The sequence below is a fragment of the Enhydra lutris genome, unplaced genomic scaffold (genome assembly GCF_002288905.1).
Source record: "Enhydra lutris kenyoni isolate GAN:26980312 unplaced genomic scaffold, ASM228890v2 scaffoldscaffold93, whole genome shotgun sequence".
NCBI lineage: Eukaryota > Metazoa > Chordata > Mammalia > Carnivora > Mustelidae > Enhydra > Enhydra lutris.
Genome location: NW_019154177.1, coordinates 3,873,702 through 3,895,688, shown reverse-complemented (window position 1 = coordinate 3,895,688; position 21,987 = coordinate 3,873,702). Strand labels below are relative to the sequence as shown.

Here is a 21,987-nt window from a genome sequence, read left to right as displayed (position 1 = left end):
CACCGTGTTTTGTGAGCATTCTAGCAAGCATTTCTGATGACTGCAAGGAGGCCCTTACCGACATCTGTTACCTAAAAGGCTGACCTCGGAGACTCTCCGGGAAAGTCTGCACATTATCAAAGCGCTGGGGAGGTTGGGGGAGGATGGGGAGAGGGCAGACGGGAGGTGGTGTTTGCCTGTGTGCAAATGGCCCAGGGCCTCTTGGAATGTGCTTTTCTTAGTCGCTGCTTGATTAGGGGGAGCTCTGAGATGAGCACTGCTAGGGGTTATCGAGAACCCACGACACCAGACGTCAGGCGTTTCACATCCTGGGGATAAGCCCTGCCACGAGTTCACGCCTCCTCCAGAAACCACAGGGAACTTACGAAGAAGGAGTGATCCTTCAGAGTGGGGGTCTCCGGGGTGCCCTGGCTGTACATGGACATCCTCCTCTGGAGGGCTGCCGCCTTGTTCCCAGCACCTGAGGATGCCGTCACGTCCTCCACGTCGAATGGGCTGCAACACAAGGAGTCCCATGAATGTGCGTCCGTTCCAGCCCCCCCAGCCGGACTGCGGGCTGAGAAGGGTCCTTGTTACACCAAAGTCAACGCAAACCAGCGGGTGTGGGGGGGCTGGAAACGAGCCACGATAACAGAAAGTGGAGCAGAACATGACACCCAGACCCACGCAAGGGACCACAGATCAGCACCATGGCTCTAAGGGCGACTTATCTAGGAGAACCTGTTTCTCCGTTCATGTTAGAAATGTAAACATATTAATGCTTGCCCAACACATGATGTTGAAGTCTATAAAATGTCTCTGACTTTGCAGGGACAGACATGTTAACAATATAAGAGAGCAACAGATCACTGTTCTAAAGAAAACAAACATAGACTCCCTCTCGTCTCAGCGGACACAGAGACTCCTGCGTGATGGGAGGAGGACAGTCTGTCCTGTCCGACATGACAACATTTGCCATCACGCATCTGGTTCATCCAGCAAGAACGACCTCGCATTCGATAGATCGATGACTAGGAACTACAAGGAGGGAAGGCTGGGCAGAACGCGTGGGATAGTGTTTCAAACAGTGACAACACGGCAGGGCGTCTGCTGCTTCTGTGGCTCGACCCCATGTTGGAAAGGGGTCCCTGAACACCCGTGCTCAGCAGGTCATGTTTATGTGGTAATACACCAGAGGCATCGTAGCAAACTTTGAGAGCAACCCGTGTTTAAATAACACATGACCTTTCTCGTGAGACAACCTCAGAAAACCACCTTTAAGTTCACTGCTCTGACAAGAGGTATCTCCTGCCCTTTGGCTGTTCTGCTGCGGGAGAGCGTGAAGAATACTGAGAAGTTTCCCTGAGCAGCATATGGGATAGAGCTGAAGTGGGACAGGCAGTGAAAACCCTATAGTGAGAATCAGGATCTTTCTGAGGGGGAAATATCTCCTCCTGGACAGTTATTTTCCTCCCAAATTAGCTTACTTGAGACTTATATTATTTTATATGTATTTAAAGGTTGACAGGGAGGGAAGGTGGCAGGATAAAATATTTTAAAACAAGAAGTAGAAGAGAACAGTGATAAGACAGAGGCTTCTCTGACTTATGGAGACGACGGTGCACAACTGTCATGTGGCAAGCCAGGGGACAGATCCTTGTCCCCTGCGAGGTTCTGACACAGGTCTCGGTTGGAACCATGTCTCCTTCTGCGACGAGCTCCCTGGGGACTCTGACTGTCCAAGGGCCACCCTCGGAATAGCCCGAGCCTGAGGTGTGTATTTCTAACAGGACCCCATGGAAAAGGGCCACTTACTACCAAGTGATCTCCAGGCTCAGTTTGATGGTGCCGAGGTCGTTGATGTCAACAGCCACCACCTGAGGTCGGGCGGCAAATAGCTCTTTGGTCTCACACGTCACGCTGCCGACCAGGAGGTGCGTGGCAAGCCCTTTGAGTTCTGTGACCTGGTGAGAGAATGAGTGGGAAGGCCTTACAGGGAGCCCAGGAGAAAGGCCAGGCACGCTTCCCCTGTGTTCTTCATGGCCCACTCTGGGAGACAGCAGTGGTCTTTGCCACAGACTCGGGGTGCAGCGAGGGGTCTGCGGGGTGGGGGGTGGTGGGCAGAAGTCATGAACACAAATCCCCACCCGTGGGCTACCCAGCCGTGCAGTGGGAAGACGGGGGACGATGGAGACAATACTGAACCTTGATGGAGATGAATCCAACGATCAGGGGCAGGAACACCACCTCCTCCCCGTCCCAGCTCTGTTTGCCATTGGCTTCTATCTTGCCTTTCAGTTTCCACCTCTGCCGGCCGTACTTCATGAAAATCTGCAGAAAACCACACCTCAGGTCCCACAACCCTCACCCACCTCCCCCACCCCAACACACCAAGATTAAAAAAAGCAGGGAAATAAAGCAGCTGCTCTTCTCCCCTTCTCCATCCTCCTCCAGCCACCCCCCTCTGCTGGGTTCTTCCAAATTTCCGGGGGCCTGGGGGGTGGAGCAGGTAGGGGGCAGGGAAGAGGCTTTCAAGGGGGAGGAAGGTCTGTTCCCCTCCAAGAGCGCATGGAGGGCCTCCTGTAGTAAAGGGTCATCACACCGTGTCCTTCCGCGTCACCACGGTCATCATGGCCAGTTCATTCCCCCCGTAAGTCTATTACAACAGTCACTGTACTCCCCAGCTCCGTGATAGGGAGGAGAAACCATCAGCTAAAACCTACTTAGCAGCCAGAAGCAAGAAGTAAGACCCCTCCTCCTGGATAAAGAAGACAGAGCGAGACGAGGATTTTGAAGTCCAACACAGTCCCGCAAGAGGGTCTCCCGCTCTCCTTGCTCCGACAGGAAGATCCTCCTCCCCCGCCCTCCCCAAGGACGATCATGGTGGGTTTTGGAGGAGACAGTTAAATGAAATAATTAGGAAAGTTCCCTTTTGAAGGGGGAAAAGATGAAAGGCTTTTATATTTTCTGGAGTATATCTTTATAAAGAAAGGTCTAGATACTAGCTTCTTCATCCCACAATATTTAAAAGCACTTGTGATCTGGGATGGGCTCTTGGAGCGGGAGAAAAGATGGCTATCAAGTACGACGTTGGGACACCAGGGAAAAGACGAGACAGATTGTACAACAAGCAACCGTAGCTAAGGGCCATCGTTAAGTTGGTTGCATGGACAACTGCACAGTGCTGATAGGACAGCATGTCCTTCTGTTTTTTAGGAAAATCATTTCGGGTGAAAGGTCTCCATGTCTGTGCGTTAGTCTAGAATGTTTCAGCAAAATAACAACAATCATCGCAGTGATACCACCACCAGTGTGGCAAAATGGTGGAAATTGGATCTGGGTGAAGACTACATGAGGGTCTCCATCTCCAAATTTTCTCATTGGCTTAATTTTTTTTCAAAATAAACAAATGTAAAAGAAAAAAAAAAAGGGAATTTAAGAAGCAAAATAATGACCACCTGACCCTTGTCCCTCAAATCCTCGATTCCAACCCGCAGACCGACAGGACACTTACCTCATACTGATCTCCAGGACAGAGGCGGGCAAAACCAGCCAGACCTGGAAAGCAATCAACGGGATATGAGGTGCAGAACAGATCTCCCCTCTTCGCAAACCCACCCCAGCACAGTTACAAACCCTAATAAGCTGCAGGCCTTTGCGAAAGCTCATGCAATAGCTTTGGGGGAGCACCAGAGGGCGCTGCGATGCTGGGAATTCCATCTACCCCAGCCCGGGAGAACATTCTGACTGGATCCATCGAAGACGCTGCTTTCTGGGGCAAAGAAGGCTGTTGGGCAGGGGCTAGAACTCTGTGTGTATCCTTGGTCAGCTGAGGGTCCACCCAGGTTTCAAGATCACAGAACGAGGGCCAGAAAGATATGTGCCTTTATTTACCCAAAATGCTCTCATGAACATAAACAGCTCTCTTGTTTTTCTTTCTGTCCCAAGATTCATGATTTCTGGTAAGTTCCTCTCGTTTGGGTGAAGATTCCCTGTACTCTTGCCTCTCTCCAATTCACTCATTCCCGTGTTTTCCTTTTCCTATTTATCCGGCATAATGATGCCACCACGTAGTATATTATGAAACCACTTAGAATGGGTTACTGTCTACACAAAGCCAGTGATTCAGAAAACAAAAGCCAACCAACCAAAGGACAACAACCCAGACTCCCCAAGTGGAGATGGGGCTTCCCCCCGATGGCGCCACTGCGCCATTGGCTCGTCATTGCCAGTCTGAGATCCAGCCCCATTTCGGCTGTGCCAGCAAGAACACAGCACGTCACAGCAGTGTCGTGGGATGTCCCAAGGACCCCAGGTTTCATCAGTCATTTTCTTTCTTTCTGTAGATATTTATGGAGACTCAGTGTCCTGGGGTAACAATCTGCAAATTAAAGAGACTTCACGGATACCCAGAAAACAGAACAAAATGCGGTTTCGGGGATGAAACAGACAAGGACAAGAGACAATAAGAGGGGTTAAAGCTGAAGCGGATTTCTTTTTTCTCTACCAGCAAGTACCCTCTAGATATTAACTCCACTTTCTTCACCTCTAAAAGGAGGGGAGCAGTGTCCACCTCATAGAACTGCTTGTAAAGACAATCAATGGCAATGACGGTGAAGACAATACATAGTGACGATTATATATTGGGCAGTGGGATAATACTACTCATCAAGCATGTGCTAGATACAGCTCACTTAAAAGAGGTTATTGGTATGAAAAGACAGCAAATTGATACGCATCAGAGAGGGGAACAACAATGAAGAGACAGTAAAAGGAGGTTTTTTCCCTATATTCTGAATTTTTGTAACAATGTGTTACTTATATAATTAAACAAGAAATTCTATCTCATTTAATGTGGGGTAGTTAAATGGAGGAAGGTGGCATGTGAGCAGAAGAATATCACCACGGGAGAATGAAGAAGGCATGGGGGAGAGGATACGTGTGGGTGGAGTGAGTGGCCTGTATTTACTCAGCAATATTTCCGGAGTGCCTACTGTGTGTCAAGCATGAATAAAGTTGTGGGGAGGAAGGTATGCACATCGGACGTACACGGCAAATGTAAGGGACTATACTTGTTAACAGAAGCTCATCAGTAATCCTGCCTTTGTTTCTGTGCCAATCACAAAGCAAGGTCCTTTACCTGAATAGGGACCCGAAGACAACACTGTCATCAAGGAATGAGACAAATTGAATAAAAATGGGCAAACTCTCTAGTACTTTCTCACTTTCTAATTCAAAAAAAAAAATACAATAAAGAATTCCAGTTAAGAATTCAGTACAAATGTTTATATACACCAGAATATTACTCAGCCATAAAAAAGGATGCGATCTTGCCATGTGTGAGAATATAGATGGAGCTAGAGTCTATAATGCTACGTGAGATAAGCCAGGCTGAGAAAGACAAATACTGCATGATTTCATTTATATGTGGAATCTAAAAACAAAATGAGTAAACAAAACCAGAAGCAGACCCATAGATAACAGAGAACAAGCTGATGGTTGTCAGAGGGAAGGGAGTGGAGGGATGGGCCAAAGGGGTTAAGGGGGGTGGGAGGTACAGACTTCCAGTTACGGAGTAAATAAGTCATGGGAATGAAAAGTCCATCACTGGGAATACAGTTGATGGCACTGTCATAGTGTGGTATAGGGACAGATGGGAGCTACTCATACCCAGCATAGCACAGCATATAAACCTGTCAAATCACTATGCCGTATGCCTAAAACTAATGTAACAATGTGTGTCGACCACTCTTTAAGTAAAAAATTTCAGTACAGATGTTTAGATATCTTTAATAAGATAATGTTTATTAATATTAGGTTAAAAAAAAAGCAAAAAGGCAAAATATAAAACCTATGTAGAGGATGACCTCCGCTACATAAAAATGTATCCATAGGAAAAAATTCTAGAAAAACATATCAAAGTGATAAAAATAATTCTCTCTGGTAAGATGGGATTATGAAGCAAGTTACAGTTTTGACATTATATAGTGATTTTTATGGGGCTTTTTAAAGTATCATGCATTTATTTTATAAGAGAAAAGACAAACAAGATCATGTATGTTGGCTGACAAACAGTATATATGCAGAGGAAAGCTTATTTGGGTATTCACAACAATTTTTACAAAATTTAGCACTGGTGGAGCAACTATATTATGACTTTAAAATTTTTGGTCTACTTGCCTGTATTTTAAAAAATGAGAAGGTACCATTTAAAAATTTTAAAACAGACTCGAGAAGAACAATCCCTCACTTTTGATAGAGGTGGCCATAGAGGAAATAGCTGGTACAAGACCAGCCCTGGGACTCTTACATTCCCTCACACGCAGGATGTCCATTTGACCCATGGATCCCTTGGTGGTTCAGTCTCCTCAAGAGGCCATTTATGATCTTTCAGTTCTTGGTTGTTTTTATAGTAGGTTAAACATGCTTTTACCCATGGAAAGATAATGAGGATGGTATGACGCCAGGCATCGTGCCTTCTGTGAGTAGCCCTATGGAGCTGTGAGACGGGGAATGGAGGATTCTGGTTTCCACCCATCTCAAGGACACTCCAGGGTTAAGATCATAGACGAGGTCCAGGGAGGCTTAAGAAAGCACCTGCTGTTACCACCATCTGTCAGCAGATGGCAGCAACTCACCATCTCGTTCTGCCTCCCTACCCCTTTGGAGCCAGTCCCGGAACGGGTCTGACAATTAGAACACAAGAAGCCACTTGAACAGATTTCCTAAAATAAGAGTGGAACTTAAAAAGTCAATGTTCACTAATTATTTTCTGGACGATTTAATTTTTTTAATACATCAGAAAAAAAGCACAACTGATGGGTTTCTACAAATAGGAACTGGTGAGACACGCCAATTCTAAGATCCAAAGTGCCATTTAAAACCTCTGCAGAGGGGCGCCTGGGAGGCTAAGTTGGTTGAGCATCCAACTCTTGGTTTCTGCTCAGGTCATGATCTCAGGCTCCTGAGATCCAGCCCCGAGTAGGGCTCAGGGCTCAGCGGGGACTCTGCTTGAGGATTCTCTCTGTCCCTCCCCCCACTAGAACTGGGGTGTTCTCTCTTTCTCTCTCAAATGAATGAACAAGTCTTCATAAAATAAAATAATATAAAACCTCTGCAAATCAGTTCAGGTTTTATCCTTTGACAGTTTACCTTGCAATTACAACAGAAGCCTGGTTAAAAAAAAACAAAAAACAAGAAGCCGACCAGGTATTAGTGTGGGTCAAGGTATGTATGGGGGAAAAATGCTTTTAAGGTTCTTTCCCCCCCCCCCTTTCAAAATTATCAGAAATTTCATATCTGAGTTTATCCAAATGGGAGAAAGGTACTTGGTAGTGATGGGTTTCGAGCTTATAAGCCCAGGTTATTGAAGCAAAACCTGTTGAAATTGCTCGTAGCAGTTATCACCCGAGGTGCTGATTATGGCTTAAGGTTGCAAACCAGCACCGGCCAGGCCGAAGCAGGTCTGGGGCTCTGCTTCCTCAGGTTCTAGTGGCTTGTGTAAGCCAATCACCACGCTGCTTGCAGAATTGAAACTCACGGTGGGGCAATTACAGTTGCAGCTTGATGTCTTTGAAACCTGGCCAGTGGCCTGCTGGGATTTTCACAGCTGGGGTAAGATTCATGTTTTCTCAGCAGTTTTGTGATTCCTGTTGCACTGTCTAGAGAGCTTTCATTATGGTCACTCTGCAGACCATCGTGGGGGTGAGCATCTGGCGGGGGTTGGGGGCTTTTATTTCTATGATCTGTCTTTCTGCACCTTTTTGCCTGTTTTACTGTAAACACCCATTACTGAGAAAATGGCTCTTCTCTGGCCTTGTTTGGAAGGCCCAGATGCTACACCTTTCCTTCCTTTGCTCAGAGACTTTTCTGCTGGAAGAATGCTCCCCATTTTTGCCAGTTCTATGAAGACCTTCCTTTCTAAAAAGATAGAGCAGATCACGCATGCTGACAGCATATACACACAGAAAAGGGTGGCTGGGTATTCGCGATAATATTAACAGTTTCACAGCGGGTGGAGTGTGATCAAGGTAAGGAAGTCACACTTTCTGCTCTAAGGAAAGGAGTCAAGCAGCTGAACAGACAGGAGTTCTGTTCCAGGCCTTCCTGATTTACTGACCAGGTATAAATAGTGCAGATTTACGAGCTCATGGGTAGTTCTTCCCTCTGTCAAGGTACGCCCTGCCCCGAAAGCTGGAGAGGCAGACACAGGCTTGGAGATGCCCACTGCCGGGAACGTCACTGGAATGAAGCAAGAGCTGGGAGAGGTGGTTTCCCTTGAGAGACCACTTTTCATCTAGGTCCCAGCTAAGCAGAGTCTCCCTCGTTAGCCTGACATTCAAGGCACGTTAAGATCCAGTGCCCATGGACTGCCATAGCTCTTCTTCTAGAATGGGCTCCCACCTGGCCTGTCCACCTGCCATTTGTCAACATGTTTTCCCCTCTTTGGTGAATACCATCCCACTGCTGTTCACCTGCCCAGAACAGTCCCTCTCGCTGTAATTCAAATGTTACAATGGGGAGCCTTCCTCCTTCCTTCTTGCTTCCCTCCCTCAAGATAGGTGAGTGGCACCCTTCTCCTCGTCCCCACCCTGCTGGGGGCTGCAGAGACAAGCCGGCCACCCCATTGGTCCAAGCGGTCATTCGTTCTGCTGAATTAGAATGCACTGGTTCCTACGTCCATTTTTCTCCAGTGGACTGTGTGGAACTCAAAGCCAAGGGCCACTCATGGGGATGCAACCTTGTGCTGGGCCAAGAGCAGGGGCTCTGTAACCCATCTGTTGTTTTTATCATCAACCTACCCACACCCCAGGGGGCCACACATTCACACAAAACCAAAAGGGTTGTTTTCTTTGTGTTGGGTGTGGCAGAAAGGGAAGTGTGGAAGGGTGTGGTGGGAGGAAGTTGGGTTACCAGGTCTGACAATATTATGAAATCTCCTCAGGGGACATCAGTCTGTGCGTTGGGGGGTGGTTATGTTCTCCCAGAAGGAATCACAGATAAGAAAGTAGCTGATTGCAAAGATGTAGATTTCTTGGCAGCCTGAGGCGGCTTCTCTTTACTGAGAGAGAGGAAGATTTCCACTGAGGCGTTCCCTCTGAAAGGCTTCCTGGTTATCATTTCTGAGTTTTCATGTTAGATTAGGGAAGTGCAAAGGGGGAGTAATGTATAATGAAAAAGGAGACTATCTTTCGGGCCTAGAGTCCCCTTGGGGGAAACCGAGGGCCCAGACGGAAGTGAGGGAAATAGACCAGGCAGGAGAGAGGGAATAGGGAGAGGCAGAGATGGAAGAGCTCAGCAAATGGGAGGTTCTGTCACCAGGACAACCCTTTAGGACCCAGGGCTGTGACAGAGCTGGTGTCCGGTCCCTCAGGGATGGTGGGCCCCCAGCACCATTGTCTCCCTGACCACCATGCTGCCTGTGGGCTGGACTGGAGACGACCTTCCTACAGAAGAGACCATGCTTTGAGCAACAGTTTCTAGTCTTGGTTCTTCGAACCTCCTTCCTTATAGGAGATTGAGCCTGGGAACGTTCTAGAAGCCAGAAGCCCTGGAATTCAGTCTCAAGTTTGACTCCAACTTGCTATGTGGCTTCTGGGACGAGTCATTTAACACCCATTTCCCGTCAATAAAATGGGGAAATGATCACCCCGCCACAAATGAGTGCACTGGATAACAGAAATCAGGGAAATCTGGTCCTCCCGGTGTTCACCGCCAGAAGATATGTGTGACCTGAGTCTCTCTCAGCTGTAGACTGACTGGGCTGCACGGATGATGCCGAGGGTCGGCAGACACAAGAGGAACGTGCTTTCTGCTAAACGCCGCTTCAAGGCAGTTGTTTTCCAGAATCATCCGCTAATGAAATCATCCTGACTTGCTGGGTCCGAGACAGAGCCTGAGCGGTTTTGGAACCTGCAGCTCAGGTGAGGACCCAACACGAAGACAGTAAAGGAGAAAGTGATAAACGGAGAACTCCCGGGACAGTGAGTGCTGAGATGTCACACCGAATGTCAAACCGATTCACACTCAGCTCTGCTCTAGGGAAGAATGCAGCCCCTGGGGAAGCTGAAGGTCAAGGTCATTGTTATGCCAGGAGTAGCTCCTTCAGAGTGGCTCTCATGTTCTCATGGGGGTGCCCAGCGCTTGACAGAAACAGCGCCATGCTGACTCATTTGAAAAACAGAAAACGAGCTCTCCTGTTGAGCACTTAAAAAAAAAAGTGCCCCTTATCTACTCCCTTAATTGCAAAAAGTCATGGAGAGGGTGATTAAGTCTCCATTAGCAACAACCCAGGGATCAAGGTGCTGCAGGAACGTGAGGACCAGAGCGCCTGCGCCCCAGCCCTCTTTACCACAGTGAACAGGCCCAAACTCAAGACAAAGGGGGGGCTGTGGCCGATCGGAGAGCCCTGCCCGCAACACTGGGCCATGCTCTGTTTCCCAGCCCTGGTGGGCCCTCTTTGTTCTGAACACGCCACGGTAAAGAGAATAACAACCAATCACACTTCTAGGTCAGAACTTTCCAGAGCAAACACCGGAAACGCACTGGGCAAAGGAGGAAAATGCAGTCCTTTGTGGGTTTTACACTAAAAATAAATACCCTTCAGTAATGGGTGGGTAGTTTGCAGAAAACGTGAGCAGGAAGGAACAACTAAAATACCACAAAGAAGCCAAAAGACAAACGGAGAACGTGGGATATTCTGTATAACAGCAGTTTCAACGGTAGGAGGAAAATGGGAAGGGTCTGCTTAGATGAAAGGAAGCCCAAAGAGACACCTCATGACCAAGCATGGCACATGGACCTTATATGGATCCCAGCGTGAACAAACCAACTGTACAAAGCATTTCTGAGGCAGCTGGGGCAACTGGGTAATGGAGTGGATTAATAACAGAGCTGTATTAATTTTATTAATATGTGATGATATTATTGTGGTTATTTATGTAAGAAGAAGTCCCTGTTCTTTAAGGGATACACACAGGCAGACTCATATATCTGGGTTATAGATCATCAAATGAAAAGACAGATGAAGACAACGTGGCAAAATCCTACTAATTATTCAGTCTAGGTGATAGGGGGTTCATTGTTAACATTTTCTTCACTTCTGTGTATGCTTGAAGCTCTGCCATAATAAAGATTTAAGGGTGCAGGCAAGTCTTGGACTAGAAGGTTCTAGAACATCAACACATTCACAAATGGGGAGGGATGAGCATGGGCGTTTTCAGACGCCGCTGTTTGGTCTGGTCACGTCCTTGAGAGCTGTTCTAGTGCTTTGTCCCGGAGTCAGGATCTAATGGAAGGTAACAGGTGGCATTTGGTTTTTATGTCTCGTTAGCCCCTTTTGTCTAGAACTTTTTCCCCACATTACCTCTACAAAAACCCTGTCTTTGCAAGAAAAATAAAAATAGTGGGTGCCCTCAAACTCTAGGGAGCTCTGTCTGTGGAGATGGCGCCGCACTCTCTGAACGGGGGGGACAGGGTACCTTTCATCTTGATGGAGAACTCCCCCAGCAGATTCTCCAGCTCTGCTTCGATGGTGCACATATTCTGTGAAGAGAACAGAAAACTGGCATCAGCGCGAGACTTCGGTCACCAACAGCTCAAAGCCCGTGACATTCGAGCAGCCACAGACAACTAAGGCTGGAGGTCTTGAACACCAGGGGGCACTGACCTGTTAGCAGGGAGCTACCCACCCCCAGACCAAATGTCCCCTCCCACCCCGAGTCTATGCCAGCCTTCTGGTGTACTGGAAATTCAGAGCACAAAAGAACAAATTCACTTATTTCCATGCACAATGATGAGGACTGGGATGTTAGATAAGAAAGAAAGCAGTCTGGGGGCACCTGGGTGGCTCAGTCGATAAAGCGTCTGCCTTCAGCTCAGGTCATGATCCCAGGTCCTGGGACTGAGCCCCACGTCGAGCTCCCTGCTCAGTGGGGAGCCTGCTTCTTCCTCTCCCTCTGCCTATCCCACACTGCTTGTGATCTCGCTCTCTCAAAGAATACCCCCCCCCCAAAAAAAAGGAAGAAGGAAAGTAAATGGAGAAGATCAAGGTTCTTAAGTCTCTGACCCTGGGATCTCCTACAGCAGAAGACTTGCTGTGTTGCATTCAGAGGTTACATCAATGATCTCATCAAATTATATGATAAATAGACGAATCCAGAACGTGATACTCTGTAAGAAGTGGCCTGGATTCTACAAAATGGTAATGCGGGGAAAAAGTTCTAGACAAAAGGGGCTAAGGGGACATAAAAACCGAATGCCACCTGTTACCTTCCATTAGATCCTGACTGCAGGACAAAGCACTAGAACAGCCCTCAAGGACGTGACCAGACCAAACAGCGGCGTCTGAAAATGCACAGGCTATCCCGTAACTCCCTCAGCTTGCTAATGGTCTTAGCTATGGGGATGGCCTGTGTTTGTCCCGGGGATACTCGGGCAACCACTGTGGGTTCTGGGCTCAAATTCTTATGGGGTCAAGTGTCGTGACGTCCATTACTTACTGTCAAATGATTCAGCAAAAAAATAAGGATAAAGAAAAAATTGAGCATAGGTGAGAGAAGGGAAGGAAATATGGCAAGATGTTACCAGCTGGTAAAGGTCGATGGTGTTTATTATACTAGTCTCGACTTTCCTGTGGATGCAAAGTAGCCACAGGGTTGTACCCTACAGAGTGAGTGAGGCTGGGTTCCTGTGGCAAGGCTAGGGTGCCCCAAAAATGACTCCTGGGCCTGACCACAGTCCCCCACTCGCTCTACTATTGAGGGACCCCGAAGGCAGAAAGGGGGACACTATCTAAGAGTGTGGTTAGACATGTCACTACCCCCCCCTCCGCCCTATTTCCTCCTGATCTTAGGACCTACACAGAGCAATCGCAGTTCGAGATCAAAAAAGGAAAAGGGCGGTCAGCTGCTCTCCCCAGTGGGGCCCTTGGGCAGCTCAGAAGGCTTCAGCTTTGGAAGCTGCCTTGACCTTGACTGTCCCCACCCCCGAGAGTGGGGGTGGGGTGGCACCTGCCGTCTTCTCCCTCAGCAGCCCACCTCCACGGTGGGGCCCCGCCCCCAGGGGTGGCCACGCCCACTAACCGCACCCCAGGAGCCCTGACGGGGAGTGGTCCTGATTGCATTTTGTGAGCTGAGGACTTCAGGGTTGCTGAGTGAGGTGACAGCGTCCTGTTCCTGTTTGTGCCTCCGTGCTTTCAGAAGATCGCTCTCCCACACTGGTGTGCGGATGGGGTGCAAAGAGAATGGCACTTCGCCCTTGTGAGCTCTTGGTGCCTCGGATTGCTTAGCATACGCTGGGGAAACTTCCTGAAGTCTGAGCTCTGTGCTGCCTGAAATGAAGTCTTAGTATCGTGAACCCCTTCTCTTAGAGCCCTGCACGGCTCAGGGAAGGAACACAGGACACTTTCCCCAAATGCCTGTGACATCAGCGTGCCAGGCAGGGTTGCCACAGGTGACTTCCAGAAAACCTGGGGTGGGGGGAGCTGGTACAGCAGGTGAGGACTTCTGCGGTCTGGAGGCTCTTCTGTGGCACCCAGGCAGCTGGGGATGAGTCCTGGCACAGCCCCCCGAGGCTCTCACCCAAAACATTCTCTCTGTGTTCAAATCCCAGACCCGCTGGGTCACGAAGATAAAAAACCAGCCCATGTCAGGCAGGACGCTACAGAACTCTGACTCCTCTCTCCTCGAAGGCACAGTTCCTCTTGCTGAAACGGTCCTCTACATCTCCAAACGTGGGAGTGAAGTTGGATGCCATGTGCTGGCACCTGAGCAAGAATGGGTATTTCGGAAATGGCCCGCGAATGTTCTAGAACGGGCAGCTTCTCCGGGCTGCGGTCAGGGACCGCTCCTGGACTCTGAAGGGCCCGTTTTAAGTGCTCTTTTATTCCTGAGCCATGCACAAGTGAGGTCTCACGAACTGGGGCTGCTTCTAACCCAGAGTCTCAACCCCGGGGTCCATAAACTTGGATGCGGGAAGAGAAAGTCCCCATGATTTCACAACCTCTACATGAAATGCATGGTGTGGAAGTGTAGGAATGTAGGAAGGGAGCCCCAGTGGTATGAGGCGGGCCTGTGGCTCCGACTGATAGAAATCACCTCTGTGCTCACACCAACCTTGAACAATCGTTCATACTTTGTGCTGCTTTAAAATTTTATAACTTCCTATAACTTGTGGCAATGTTAGAGCTGATGATTTAATTTTGATGTGCTAACAATAACGTGGCGTAAACAAAACAGCACTGTATCAAAATTATTTTGCTTTCAAGGTATTTTGATAACTGGACTGCTAATACTGAAGTAACTATTTCAGTATCATTGGTTTCCTTTGAGTTCCTGGATTCCACGTGTTTTATTTTATGCGTCTAACAAGCATTCATCTGAAAGGGGAACATAGGTGAAGAAGCTGTGTTTCCGGACTACAAAAAGAGACAAAGTTCAGACTAGAGGCGCTCCCGGAGTGACCATACAAGGCAACGCATAGGGTCCCTCCTGAGGCTGGGACAGGGGCTCAGCCCTGGGAACCGCCTGGCAGACCCTCATGAGCCCCCAGGAGGCTGATGACTTCATTCATGAAATTCGATCTCTGAGCAGACCAGGGGATAGTGAGCCCTGCTGCTTGAATAATTCAGTCTTTCATCAAGGACACTTGGTATCAGATGACCCCAGGAGGAGGGAAGGGCTCCCTGTGTCAGATGCAGGGGCCTCAGAGGCAGAAGCCAGGGGAGGCCCACTTCTTCTGCCAAGCGAGGCCCACTTCTGCTCGAGGCTCTTTGTCTTGTCTCCTTCAAGAAGGAAAGGGACTTCCTTACGATAAAATCATCACAGGCAGGGGCGTTGGTGATAACTAGCTTTCAGCGTAGCTATCTTAACCGCTGGGACCGTGCCACTTCCAGGAATAAAGCCAGATTAGCCTGGACGCTAGAAAATTCTGGCGTGTACTTAGAATCTCAAAACCAGGGCCTTGTGGCTTACTCCTGCAGCCCCTGAAATTTTAGATGGGAATCCGTAGCCTGCCTGCGCAAAGACTACAGGGCAGCAGAGAGCCCGGAGACTTTAAGACACGATCAGTGAACAGCTTCATAGCTTCTGACCTCGTGTGGGTTTTCAGGGTCATGAGCAAGCGCGTTCCAAGGCACAAGGAGACGAGTGCCCAACAGCGATGCTCAGGGACCAGGAAAGGCCAACAAAAGCTGTGGCGTCCAGGGACGACTCTGAGCCAAAATACCGATGGAACGGCTGGACGGTCATCTTAAACGATCCCACGGACTGCCCCAAAACAGTGCGGGAGAGGCAAACAGTAGGACATCTCCCTAGGGCAGAATGACGTTGCCGGGCAGTCCCTGGCCACCCGCCCCGCTGGCTGGGACCTACCTCCGTGTACTCCCTGTGGCTGCGGCCGATTTCCGATAGGCTCTCCCGGGCAGCTCTGCTGGTCGGCGAGGCCGCGAACGCTTGCTTCATTTTGCTGGCTCCGTCCTGGAGACGTCTCTGGATACAGTACGCTTCGTAGAGCTCATCCACCTGTTGGAGTCACAGGAGGGAATACAAGGGACAGCACTGTTCAACCCTGCTTGGAAGAAGGGACCCCGGCCATCGTTCAGTCTGGAAGATGTTTAGTCTCTGACCCCCGCAAGGAGACTCTGGTAGAAGCATCATCCTCTTACTTATTTATTTATAAAGAGTTCATTCATTTATTTGGGGCGTACGGGTGACTCCATTGGTTAAGCATCTACCTTCGGCTCATGTCACAATCTCAGGGTCCTGGGATCGAGTCCTGAATCAGGGCCCCTGCTCAGTGGGGAGTCTGCTTCTCCCTCTCCCCCTCCCCCTGCTTGTGTTCCCTCTCACTGTCAAATAAATAAATAAAAATCTTTCAAAAAACGATTTTAAAAGATTTTATTTATTTGAGAGAGAGCAAGAGCATAAGCAGGGGGAGGGCCAGAGGCAGAGGGAGAAGCAGACTCCCCTCCGAGCAGGGAGCCCCACATGGGGCTCCATCCTGGGACCCCGAGATCACGACCAGAGCGGAAAGGTAGCTGCTTAACCGACTGAGCCACCCAGGCCCTCCCTAACCCCTGAAGCATCATCCTTTGAGCCGGAGACAAATCATCTTTGTTTTAGCCACTGGGATCCATTTTCTCTTTCAAAGCAGATTTCAATCTGAGCCTTCTTTTCAAATTCACGAAATAAAAATGAACTTAACATTGGTAGGCTGTGTGAGCCAAGTACTGGGTGATGGAGACCACAGTCTTCTACATAAGGAACAAGCATGGGAAGGATTTCCACAAGGCTCCTACCATTTTATTTTAAGAGTATTGTCACAAGGTGATATTCACACATCTACATTTAGCATTTTTTTTTTAAAAAGAACTTGAGTCAAGACTTTACAAAATCATCTTCAATAGGGCGTCTGCCTTTGGCTCAAGTCATGATCCTGGGGTCCTGGGATTAAGCCCCTCATCAGGCTCTCTGCTCGGCAGAGAGCCTGCTTCTCCCTCTCCTTCTTCCCCTCTCCCTGCTCTTGCTCTCTCTCAAATAAATAAAATCCCCCCCAAAATCATTTTTTTAAAAGATTTTATTTATTTATTTGACAGAGAGAGCAATCACAAGTAGGCAGAGAGGCAGACAGAGAGAGGGGTGGGGAAGCAGGCTCCCCACTGAGCAGAGAGCCCAATGTGGGGCTCGATCCCAGGACCCTGAGATCATGACCCGAGCCGAAGGCAGAGGCTTAACCCACTGAGCCACCAGGCACCCCAAATCGTTTCTCTTCTAATTATCACCAGGCCAGCTGCCACTTAACCCGCTGAACCACCCAGGTGCCCCGCAAAAATCATTTTCAATAAAGAGCCTCAACAATAGAGAAAACAAATCTGTTAAATTATTCTTAAAATGAGGTTGAAGAGGGGCACTTGGATGGCTCAGCTGGTTCAGTGTCTGCCTTTGGCTCAGGTCATGATCCTGGGGTCCTGGGATGGAGTCCCGAGTTGGGCTCCCTGCTCGGCAGGGATCCTGCTTCTCCCTCCCTCTCTCTCTGCCTTTCCCCGCCGCTCATGCTTGCTCTCAAATAAATAAAATCTTTAAAAAAAAAAAATGAGGGTGAAGCACAACGGTCAAAACTTGATCAAACTGAACATTTCAGAACTCGGCATTTCTCTGCTATACATCTATGCTTACATTCCAAACAATAATATACTGTTTGTAAGTGACTGTGGATCGGACTCATTCTATAAGCCTGATAAGCACTTATTGTCTCAAAGACAGCAGTTCCCCATCAACCCAAGGCAGCTTTGACACCCAGGGGACATGTGGTAAAAAGCTGGGGCTGTTTTTTCCAGCATCGCAGCTGGGAGGTGTTACTGCCATCTGGTAGGGACAGAGGGCCGGGGTGTCGCGAAACGTCCCTCAGGACAGGGGACAGTCTCCTGCAACAAAGACCAGCTCCAGGTATGGACAGTGCTTGAGTGGAAGACACCTGGTTATTGCTGATGGGATATATGTCCACGGTCTTGCGCTCTCCGCATCGTCAGCACGCTCGCCAGCTAACCACAGGAATTTGCAGGCAGATGAAAAGGACCCGAACACCAGCCTTTGGCACAGGCAAAGGAAATTAGGGACTTCTGCGAGGCAGGAACCTGCCTCGGACAACTTGAATTTTTCATTTCAGGGCAAACTTTATTCCCTCAGAAGGCCGTAGACCAGGGGAAGGTGGAGATGAATATAATGGTTTCAGAGGTTAGAATCCCTCTTTTGTTCTGAAGGCAGGTTTTCGGGTGCTCACGACAAAGTGTCAGGAGGACCCGTTAGAGCAGGCAGAATTTTCCACCGTTGCTGTCTCTGTCTGGAGGTCAATCATTCTCAGCTCAGAAGAGGCACATTAACAGACTAAAATTATTGTCTGGTTACAGGATTCTCTGTTGCTCTTTCCCTCAACAAGTCACTCCCACTTTGCTGAGAGCAATGGCCAAACTCTGGAAAGCAGCCTTTCAGCTGTGGGGTCGATGGGTCTGTCTCTGATTAAGAGGCAGATATAAGGTCACGGGTGGTGAATCTGCTGATGAAATCTTGGGGTTGATGGCTGGCGGGGGTGGGGGGCTGCCATACACGAATGCCAAGCTAAGATTCATCTGGTGAGCTTGTTACAATGCTGATGCCCAGGCCCCCTCTCTGGGATTCTGATTTGGTAGTTCAGGGCCGGGCTGGAATCTGGAATTTTACATAAACGTTGCAGATCATTCTCGTGGGGTTGGTCTCCACAAAACCCCTAGAAACATGAGAGTGGATCCTTCTTCCAGCACCCGCCAGACTGTTTTACCCACAGGGTACCCTGGGAAGCTGCCCCTTCTACCCTTTTCCCCACTACTGGGTTTGCTCAAGTCTGAGACTGTAATTCTCTCTACAGGAAACTGCTCATGGGGAAACCGGTTTAGGCCTAAAGATGCAGTCTGTTACTCTGCATTGGCAGAAGAGTTAATTGTTTGTTTTTACTTCAATGCCAACCTATCCTAGCCAAATGGAACTAGCCCGCAGGATAAAGGGTAACTCTGTACCCACTCGAGTGGGAACTGCCAGTCTGTAGGCAAGTGTTGGTCTCACCCCTATGTCAGCAGAGACTCACCAAGTCAACTGCTGGGCTTGTTCAGTTCAATATCACTTGGAAGCTGTGCGGTGCACAATAGCCGACCCCCCACCTTTCGTGACCCCCAGGATGGTCCTGGCTAACGACAATGGCTAAAAGATGGAGAAATACTCTCCCACCCGAGTGCGATTTTGTTTTCTTGCTGCGTTTCAAACCAAACAGAGTGACTTGCCAACACCTGCCTGCCACACAGATACCTTTGAATGGATGTCACTGTGTTTTTACGGAGTTTAACAGAAATGGGAGTAATTTCAGATTCGCCCGGGTAGTAGATATTTTTCAAAGTGGGAATATGCAAAGGCAGCTGCGTGTACATCCGTTTCTATACATCTAACTCATCACAGAATCTTAAAACGAAAGACTTCTTAGGATCATGTAGATTGAATGCATGTCCCTCCCCGCACAGGGCGGAAAGTCAAGGTTTGCGTGGGTTCGGTTCAGCCCAGAGAGGATGCGACTGGAAACGAGGGCTTCTGACTCCTCACAGAGAGATCGGCTGAGGACTCTAGTCTCTCTGCTTGGAAGAGAGACCGACGCACGTGGATGGAAACAGGAATTACCATTGGTGGGATTTAGTGGCTCCCAAGGGGAACTATTTTCAGGTTGCCTGGGGAATGCGTGGTAGTGTCCATAGCAAGGGGCTGAGAGTCCCACTCCACACGAGGCTGGCTGGACCATCCGTGAACTATCTGTAGGGTTTGGGGCTGGGTGTCAGGGGTCCTGACAAAATGGCCCACATTGATGGAGGCGACAGAGAAAGAAAATGTGCCTGGAAACCACACCATGCGAGGAAGGACAGGAGCCGGGAGCTTGAGAAAGAGTTTGGGGACATACGTGGCAGCTGTTCTAAGTACTTTTAAGGGCTTCATGAAGAAGTTTATGGGGTACCAAGTTAACGCAAGTGTGAAGTGTCTGGTACGGTGAGTTTGGTTCAATCTTTAGGAAGACTGCAGGGGAGCTGAGAGCCCAGCAGGAGGCTCCGTGGGAGCCACCTAAATGTTTGTTGAACCGAAGGAGAGTCAGAGCTGTGCCAGAGTGTCAGGTCCTCTTCTCCTGCTTCTCCATCTTTCCTGACTGTTGGAAGAATTAACTGTGACTCAGCTTAGGAGTTACTTAGGTAAGCAATTCTCCGTGGACTGGATGCCGTGCTTAGACCAAAGGCATACTGATTAGTGACTGAGAACAGAAACCCAGAAGCCCAGACAACGGGAACTTCATTACCTTACTAATGTGAAACTCCAGGCGTCTCATGGATCTTTCGATCGTTTTTATTTGCTGAAATTAAAAGAAGTTGTTTGAAAAAGTACAGTCATTAACAGTTTAACTGATCTCGACTGGCAAGAGTATCTTCTTCCCAATCTCATCCTCCAAATTACCAGAAAATGCTAAATATCTCCTCTTTCTTCCCATCTTGGCTATTTCAAAGAATCTCTGATAACAATTCGGAAAGTATCTTCTAAAATATCAAACAAGTATTCCGAGAGATGAACTTGAGTTAGTAATTGGAATCTTTGTGCTAAACACCGAGGGAGGCCAGCCAAATGGAATTTGCTGGATTTCTGGCAAGATAGCAACACATTTTTTCATCTTGAAGATGAACTCACCCCCCTATAGTTTGGTGTCTCCGAAACTGGGGTGCATTTTGAAACTGCTGTCTGTACGTGCTCAAATATAATGATAGTGGTTCATGTGTCATCTCCTCGTTGGAGTTATAAATATTGTTATTACATGCATTAAGTTTAATTACCCTTTCAAATGTCTTCAAAAAAAAATTACACCGTGATTCAGCATCAAAATGACGTGTATATGGAAAAGCATGCAAAGGGAGCGGCAGGAGCACATGTGAGTAAATAAAAACACAATCTACATTTAAAAGAAGGCTAGAAGAGTTTTGTCAGGAAGTACAAGATACAAATTTTAAGTGAATAGAGCAAACCATGCCAGGGTTTACCTGGAATCACTTTTTTTGCCCTTAGGGTCATAGAAAATAACGCCGTGTTTTCCCATCAGAGAGGTCTTCAATTTGATGAAACACGGTAGTCAGTTAGAGAGAACAACAGGTAAGGGCCTTCCAACACTTGGAAGTTCTTAGAACTTACCAGCACGCGGAGAAACCCTACAACCAGGTGGCATTTTTATAGAAGTGACCTTAAAGACATTATTGGAGCTACAGATCATGGTACTTATTCACACCCCTCATTAGAGAAAAGCATGACCTTCACTAGGCTGAGAAAAATCATCAGTTCTTGGAGATCTGGTTATGCCTAAAGAGGAAATCACCGATCTCTCCGCAAATATGCCGTGTTTTGTTTTCCCGCAACACTCCCGCACAGGATGGTAACTTACCTTGTCTAGGTCATAAAGCACACCCTAAAATAAAAAAAAAAGGGGTGTCTGGATTAGAACACAGTTTCCTCAAAACTGTTGTTGAGGTCAACAGAGGGATTCAGTGTTCATTTCTGCATTACTGGGGAAGAAATGATCACTCCTGTAAAGTTTCGCTGGGTTATTTGAAATAGCAGGCAGAGTACTTTAGGAGCCGATATTTACTTATCCTCTGTGTCTCCAGAATTCCAGTGCAATCTCTCTGCACCCAAAGGTCTCACTTGCTTTCCCCTCTCCTCTCTTATACCCTGAGGGGCACATACATTCGTATTAACTTTTCAATAAGGAAAACAAGTTAACAGAGAATGGAGCAGGGGTAGATGAGTGAAACACACACTCACCCTCCCCTGTAAACACACAAAACTGGTGTTTAAGGAGCGTCCTGGAGGGCAGTGATAAGCTTTTCACAAATTGTTTTTTAAGCAAGTTCATTTCCTGTGTGCTCATAATATCACAGAATAATCGACACGCCATTCCCACGTCCCCCATCAGGAGGTGTTTTCGTTGTTGTTTTTTTTTTTTTTTATGGAACACCAGGTCCCGGCCGGAGCTCCTGCATCCATTCACCATTGTTCTCCAAGGAGAAACATGTGTTGCCACTGAGGATGGTCAAGGGCATTCGGAAGTGTGGAAGGCCATCCTGTAAGGAGTCACTCCCCACAGAGATGGAGTGGTTCCTACTCTAACATCATCGGGGTGTAAAATCTTTAGCTTCTATAAAGCTTTTAGTCTCTAAGCCTGTGCGAAGGACACCACTGCACATCTTAGCAGGTCTCTGAAAGCAGCAGGAGGCGACGGCCATTAAGGCTCTGTGGTATCTCCTAGCACGTGGACTTTTTCTAGGCTTTCTGACACCTTGAGACATTAAGGTCTAAGATCACTTCGAACTGAACAAAATCATTTAAAATAGTATACAGGTGGCCTGTAGGTGTATAGATCAACCAGACAAGTCCTCACAAAGTCATCAAACTAGAGGCCACCTGTCAG

The 21,987-nt window shown here is 48.1% G+C and overlaps 1 protein-coding gene across 3 annotated transcripts in view; it reads right to left on the bottom strand.

The window, feature by feature from the left end:
* Positions 1 to 21,987, bottom strand: part of LOC111138641 (RHO family interacting cell polarization regulator 2) — a 210,826-nt gene that overhangs the window by 29,869 nt on the left and 158,970 nt on the right. For all 3 annotated transcript variants that reach the window (XM_022490673.1, XM_022490672.1, XM_022490674.1), the window contains exons 5-12: positions 20,962 to 20,985; positions 19,837 to 19,890; positions 15,351 to 15,500; positions 11,460 to 11,523; positions 3,494 to 3,537; positions 2,185 to 2,310; positions 1,795 to 1,943; positions 366 to 495 (exon numbers count right to left, since the gene is read on the bottom strand). In XM_022490673.1, the coding sequence (XP_022346381.1) occupies positions 366 to 495; positions 1,795 to 1,943; positions 2,185 to 2,310; positions 3,494 to 3,537; positions 11,460 to 11,523; positions 15,351 to 15,500; positions 19,837 to 19,890; positions 20,962 to 20,985 (741 nt within the window). The remainder of the gene's footprint in view (positions 1 to 365; positions 496 to 1,794; positions 1,944 to 2,184; positions 2,311 to 3,493; positions 3,538 to 11,459; positions 11,524 to 15,350; positions 15,501 to 19,836; positions 19,891 to 20,961; positions 20,986 to 21,987) is intronic.